Source organism: Salvelinus alpinus, chromosome 3, assembly GCF_045679555.1.
Source record: "Salvelinus alpinus chromosome 3, SLU_Salpinus.1, whole genome shotgun sequence".
Taxonomy (NCBI): Eukaryota; Metazoa; Chordata; class Actinopteri; order Salmoniformes; family Salmonidae; genus Salvelinus; species Salvelinus alpinus.
Genome location: NC_092088.1, coordinates 19,657,455 through 19,664,253, shown reverse-complemented (window position 1 = coordinate 19,664,253; position 6,799 = coordinate 19,657,455). Strand labels below are relative to the sequence as shown.

At 45.3% G+C, this 6,799-nt stretch overlaps 1 protein-coding gene across 2 annotated transcripts; it reads right to left on the bottom strand.

The window, feature by feature from the left end:
- Positions 1-559: 559 nt before the first annotated feature.
- On the bottom strand, positions 560-3,756 carry LOC139570196 (transcription factor Sox-8-like). 2 transcript variants are annotated; one of them, XM_071391831.1, is made up of 3 exons: positions 3,114-3,756; positions 2,557-2,804; positions 560-2,369 (listed from the first exon to the last, which is right to left on the bottom strand). In XM_071391831.1, exons 1-3 carry the CDS (start codon positions 3,530-3,532, stop codon positions 1,597-1,599), a joined length of 1,440 nt encoding a protein of 479 aa, XP_071247932.1. In that variant the 5' UTR covers positions 3,533-3,756; the 3' UTR covers positions 560-1,596. The 2 variants fall into 2 exon arrangements, with proteins under 2 accessions (XP_071247932.1, XP_071247933.1); XM_071391832.1 differs by having other exon boundaries at positions 560-2,345.
- Positions 3,757-6,799: the final 3,043 nt, after the last annotated feature.

The following is a 6,799-nucleotide window of genomic DNA, read 5'->3' as shown; positions in this document are numbered from 1 at the left end:
GATCTTCCCTGTGGTTAAGTCTTCCCTGTGGTTAAATCTTCCCTGTGGTTAAGTCTTCCCTGTGGTTAAGTCTTCCCTGTGGTTAAGTCTTCCCTGTAGTTAAGTCTTCCCTGTGGTTAAATCTTCCCTGTGGTTAAGTCTTCCCTGTGGTTAAGTCTTCCCTGTGGTTAAGTCTTCCCTGTGGTTAAGTCTCCCCTGTGGTTAAGTCTCCCCTGTGGTTAAGTCTCCCCTGTGGTTAAGTCTCCCCTGTGGTTAAGTCTCCCCTGTGGTTAAGTCTTCCCTGTGGTTAAGTCTCCCCTGTGGTTAAGTCTCCCCATACTCTGTTGCTTGTTGGTGCCTTTGGTAATGATGCAGTTGTTGTTTATTGGTCCAATTAATGTCCTTTTCTTTCCCCAGATAAAGGGAGAAATAGAAACCTTTAACAAAGTAATGGCTCATTTAAAATGCATTGCTTTCTATCTGTGTCACACACACACGCATGCGCACACACACACTCACACTACCCACTCTCTAACTGCATGGCAAGCATCCAGCCTGTCTTCAAGAAATGTTGCCCAACTACTCAGAAATGTTATGTTTATTTATCTGTCATTTGCAAAAATATTCAGAATTGTCAGAAAAAGGTGTGTGGGCAAACGTATTTAATGGCTCGGCATGAGTTCTTACTCTGCAATTCAGTTATTTCATCATAAAGGTAAACATAAAACAGCATCCCACACTAAGCTTATCAAGCGTTTACAAGAGCCAGTTACAAGTCGCTGGTTATCATAGGGCCAGCATACAAATACTCCAGTCGACATATCAAGTATAAATGTCAAATAATCAAAACCTGGAATGTCCATTAGGCAGTCTCTCCATGTTTTTGGAGTTTCGGAAATACAAGCATTCATCCATACAGAACTGCTGGGCTGGAATGGACATGTCTTCTTCAAATGTTGACAAGTGCAGCAGATGCACAGGGCTTAGCGGTCCATGCTACATGGTGAGTATGGCCGTTTCTGTCCTTAGTCCAGCTGTCCAGTCAATCACAACGTATGGTAGATCGTTTAACTTATTTCCTTCAACCCTGAAATCTAGTAAACTCCATTCGTAGGAAAAATAATTGAACACCTGTTGCCTTGAGTGAAATCCACGGCTTCTTTTCAGACAAGGAATGGAACTGCACTGAAGTGATGTGAATAGGAAATGGAATTACTGTTAGTTTGATAAATCTGTTAACTGCAATGGTCATTCCAAAATAAAACATTGTATTATAAAACATAAATACAAACATAATATTTTAAAGTTATAATAATTATTCAATCTGAGATGAAGAGTTGAACAAGAAAGGAACTGAAAAAGTAAATATAGAATTGGGTTAATTTGTGATGTGGTCCAAACAGAAGTGCGGTCCACGTTTTCCTCACGGAGGATTCATGCATGCTTGTGTGTAAAGACTCTCTGTCCATCGTGACAAAACCAGCAGGCACTTGGTCTTGAATAATGTCCAATCTTGAGCCTTGTGTCATGTCCTCATTAACACGGCACAGACAGAAGAATCCCACAGACTATGTGAAAGCCATGTCAGACAGGCACCATAGGCAGTCAGTGCTGAGTCTAAGGCCTGGTGAGTGTGGAATAGACAGTCTGCTCCCAGTTTGTGGTGGGGCTGTGGCTGTGGGGTGGAGGGATAACTAGGCTGTTGATGAGCGGGCTGCCGTAGGGGTGGCGAGAGGAGTGGAAGTAGGGGTACTGATAGAGACCTGCGGGGTAGCTGGTGTAGGCACTGTAGTAGCTGGGGCTCTGGAGGTCTGCATAGTCACACTGGGGGCTGGGCAAGGAGGAGGCTGCAGAGGAGGGGCAGCTCCCAGAGTTGAGGGGGGTGTAGTCGGGGTGGGGTGGCGGGGAGCTGTGGGAGTGCTGGCTGCTGTAGTGCCTGGGACTCAGCTGCTCCGTTTTGATCTGCGTTCTGTGGTGAAGGCCATCGCTGTTACTTGAGGACGAGGAGGAAGAAGGGGGTGCCGCTCCCGGCCCTTTGGGACCCCAAGGCGAGGCATTGCTGTGGGAGTGGCCGTAGGAGGAGCTTAGGGACCCAGAGGGGGGGTTGGGTCCTTGCCCCCCCTGCCCGTGGTTGGGAGGTGCATCGGCAGAGCCATGCCCGTTGAGTGGCAGGTACTGGTCAAACTCGTGGACGTCGAAGGCCTCCATGTTGCTGATGACGTCAGTGCTCAGCTCTGAGATATCCACGTTGCTGAAGTCGATGTTCTGCCGACCACCATCCAGAGGGTGCCGGCCCTCGTGTTTCACCCCCAGGTGCAGCTCTGTCTTGGGGGTGGTGGGGGGTGTGGGGGGTCCATGTGGTTGGCCTTTAGAAAAGACACAACAGATGCCTGAACATTAGTTACCATATGCAAACAAAAAGGGGAAACCTGCATACCGCACAACTAAAAGAGATCCTCTAGTGAGGACCAGATAAATACCATGCCCAGGTCACTTCCAAACTTTGGACTAACTGTTATTATTGAATATCGATTGATCGCGAATGCAAAAATGAATCGAATGGGGAAAGCCACTCACTTGTTCGCTCTAGATGATGTTGTCCATCCCCCATGGAGGTCGGTCTGGCCAGACCAGGTTCAGCCTTGTACATCTGGCCCGGGTGGAGGTGGGCCAGCTCAGCCCCGGAGTCCGAGTCACTCTGACCTGGCTTGGTGCTCTTCCTTCTCCGTGGTTGGTACTTGTAGTCAGGGTAGTCTTTCTTGTGTTGGACCCTCAGTCTCTCTGCCTCCTCCACAAATGGCCTCTTCTCACTTTCAGAGAGCAGGCTGGAAATTGATGACAGGTTGGGTTGAGTTGTGGACTACTATAAGATGCACAATGTTGGATGTCATAATGAATATCATGTAAATGGCATGTAGAATTAGGGTAATCATGATGAAAAGGCAATGTTGTGCAGTACGTTTTAGGAAACAAGACTAATAAAGTAATAATAACTATTTTGTAACTTGTCAGCAATGAACATTGTGTACATCAATTTTAATTAACTGCAGATTTTTGTGCCACGTTCTATGCAGGCACATTATGCACGCAGATGTGTATTATATCCCCCATTACATATATACATCTCTACTGACCGCCATAGCTTCCCCAAGGTCTTGCTGAGTTCGGCGTTGTGGAGATGCGGGTACTGGTCCGCTAGTTTCCTGCGCGCCGCCTGCGCCCACACCATGAACGCGTTCATTGGCCGCTTCACATGGGGTTTGTTTTTCAGAGCTCTGTCTCCTCGTGTAGGCATCGGTACGAGCGACCAGTCGTATCCGTTCAGCACCTGAGTCACCGCGTCTCGGATGCACGCGGGAAACCGGTTATCCTCCTCGCCGGTGTCCAGTTTTGGGGTAATCCCTTCGCCGGGTGAGTGCCTGGGCGCCTGTCCATCGGAGCCGGTTGGAGAGGACGGGACGTCCGAATCCGAGTCGTCCTGCGACATCGAGCTGGCAGTTCCCGTTGGACTGCATGGATGGTTGTTGAACGACTTACTATTTTCCTCGGTCATGTTCAGCGCAAAATTGATGTGGTGTATCTAGTTACCTGTAGGTTGCACCAAATGTGCATTTTACGCACGGAGCCTTAAGTGACCAAAAATAAAATGTAAAATCCCAAACACTCTTTGTGATGTTCGTTTTTATTTATTTACCTCTCACACTGTTGTACGTTTTTTGTTGTTGGATATGATGTCTACAGTGTAGTCTCAGTTTTATACTGACACTTTTTGTTCTGCCAAGAGAATGTTGTTGGAATCGGGTTGGGTCCTCTCACGCCACGCCTCATATCTTATTGGTTTGGACATAGCTCCACTGGTTCCTCCCATTTTTAGGAAATATGAGCCAGTGATTTGATAATTTGTGTTACATCATTTCTAATGATTCGTTTAGCTGTATAACCTATGTTAAATTTATTATATCAGCCAGACATTAAATATGATACTCTTAGCCATAATTATCCATGGTCAGAATTTCTGGTTTATATTCAGATACATTGACTGTGGAACCATATGTGCAACCTATGAACCTGCAACCTCATAGCTGTCAAAAAGAAATACAGAGATTTGTTCACTCTTTTCAGAGCTTAATGTTTTCCTCCTCTTCAGTACACATAGCCGTATACTGGGGGTAGCTCATCCAGGTGTTGTAGTAGTACACGGGCTGAGCAGCATAGCAAGGACCCTGGGGCAGCCACAACAATAGGTGGGCTGGACAACAGTCTCCCAGGTGTATGTCATCTGTTCATAGATCTTTAACCGGCAGGCCGTTTGCCCGTGCGCCAGGGGTCTCAATCTTCAGGAGGTTTTCTGGAGTGAGCTTCTTCCTGTTGACCTTGGAGGCTGCGCTGGTGTCCTGGTTGCTAGAGGAGGCAGTGGCTGCGTGGGAGTCCAGGCAGCAAGTCCTTAATCATCTGCCTGATCTCTGGAGTTTGACCATGTTTGAACTTTTAGGAAACGTTCTGTTAAAGTAATTAAAATGACAAGAAAATAACGTTATTTTGAGAAGTTCCTTAAATATGCTGAGAATGTTCCAAAGCCAAGCAACCAACCTGCACCATTCTCAGAACATTTTGGTAGGCTTGTTTGCAAAAGTACCATAGGACAACAACGCTCTCACCAAGCTCTAAGAAACATGGTTCTCGGAACGTTATGCACTAGCTGGGTATCTTTTGTTGGTGTCTTACATTTTCTTTCATTTTCTTTTTACAATCTGTTGTGTGGGATGTTTAAAGCTAACAACTAGTCTATAGACCTATTTGGAGGGCTGAAAGAAACAAACGGATAATTAGACTACATGTTGAAAATAAATGTTTCTCTGACTGTAGGCTAGGAATTGGACTGCATTCATCATGTAACATTTAGCTCCCACACATTTCTATAACCATCACAACACAAGTCCTAGGGCGCAATCCTCTGCCCAGGCTTTGCCGACACATACAGATCTTACAATACCTTGATAGGTATTTTATGTAGGCCTATCAGCTAATCACATCATATGTTATAGCAATCTGGTGCCCGACTGCACAGTTGATGACATCGCACGCAACATTGGTTGATTCATGCAACATCTGAGCAGGGTAACACAACCAATGGTTGATGCATGCAACGTCTTAGCAGTGGAACGCGACCATGCACTTGCCAAATTGGCATCGTGTCTATGTCACAGGTGTGACAAGTTGCCTCATTACCCCAAAATGACCTCCTATTGGCTAATTGATGTTCCATATGATTTCAGACGATTCCATAACATAACATCTGATTTGGATCCAACAATTAGTAAGACATGAGGATTTCAAATAAATGTTAAAAAATCACCCACAGGACCCCCCTGTGTTTGTGTTCTAGATGGCCGCCCACATGAAGTGAATGTAGTCTGAAGGTATACTGGAGCCATGTTTACTGCTTGGCCCCGGAGCTGCTCCACTTCCTGTGCCTGTTTTGGTTTGTTTGATTTTGTATAAGCAAACTGTGGAATGGAACATGTGAGATGTATCCTACCTGAGCCATATGCCCTATAAAAAAAAATTAAACTGTTGTTAAGTCTCTACTTCACTGCCTGCTCAACCCAGATGCAAAAGAACATGTCACTTTTGGAACCATGTGACCACAGTTGAATAGAAGGCCCACCTGATTCCCTTTCCTTTCCAATCGAGGGTATGGGATACGGCTTGGAAAATGTTGGATGGGAAGATGATGGAAGTGGATGCTGAGTTGAAATTAAGCAGCGCGTTGAGCAAACTTGTTGAAAACAAATGTTATGAAGGGACAACAGTAGTATCGAAAACTGGAACAAAAAGGAAATTGTCTAAAATTGGAGTGGAAGATACGTGTGTAAATGATAATGAATCGCTTCTTGTTGGGATGTGTTTGAGTAGGGATGCATATGTGGGGAAACCCGTTTGAGGTGTCAAATGGTGAAGTATGCGCTTGGAAAAGTGGAGTCTGTCAGTGACCAGGAGTGGTCTTATTTTGATCAATTGTATTTCTGAAGAGCACAGGAAAATTGCTGTGAGCCTCAAAAGAATCCGGACAACATACGTTTTGTGTTGTGCACTTCGGAGTAAAGCAACCGTCAAAGGAGTCATATCCGGATGTTCAGGTTGAATACCCAAAGAGAATTCCTGGTGTGGTTGGTGCCCGGCATTTGACCCGCTGGGTGAATGGAGGAAAGGAAGAAAGTCTGTCGGTCCTGTTGTTTTTGATAGAGAAAATACCTAAGAGCTTGGATCCCCAAACCACTGAAGTGTTAGAATTGTAAAGGATTTGGCCATGTTTCAAGTGTGTGCAGATGAACAGAGTATACTGAAGAACGTTGTGTTGAAGGACGACGGCGTAGACTATTTTTGTTGTTGTTGAAAACTAGTGAAGATACGATGGTGAATACACCACAGCCTGTAGTAAATGTCTGCTGCCAGACAAAAGATACCCTGTGTTAAGGTGGATTTTGTTGTGTTCATTGACACCGTTATAAACTGTACTGCATAAGTCTTAAAGAAGTTGAAGAAACTTAACATTATTGTGCCTGCGGCAGAAAAGTTTTTGGGACTCAAGGATTTTACATCTGAAGACTTGCAAGTGGTACTGGCGCCAGAAGACCTGCCCTCCCAGGTTCCCATTGAGCCTGTGTAGGGATCTGATCATTGCTTCTTCTTTTTTTATTATTATTGGTAGTTCAGTTTTTGGGGGGAATCTTGACTCCATTCTGCATAGTAGGTGGCAGGATGCACTTTCAATTGTGTGATCGCCAATATACCATAGAAGAAGAAAGCCCACCAATCA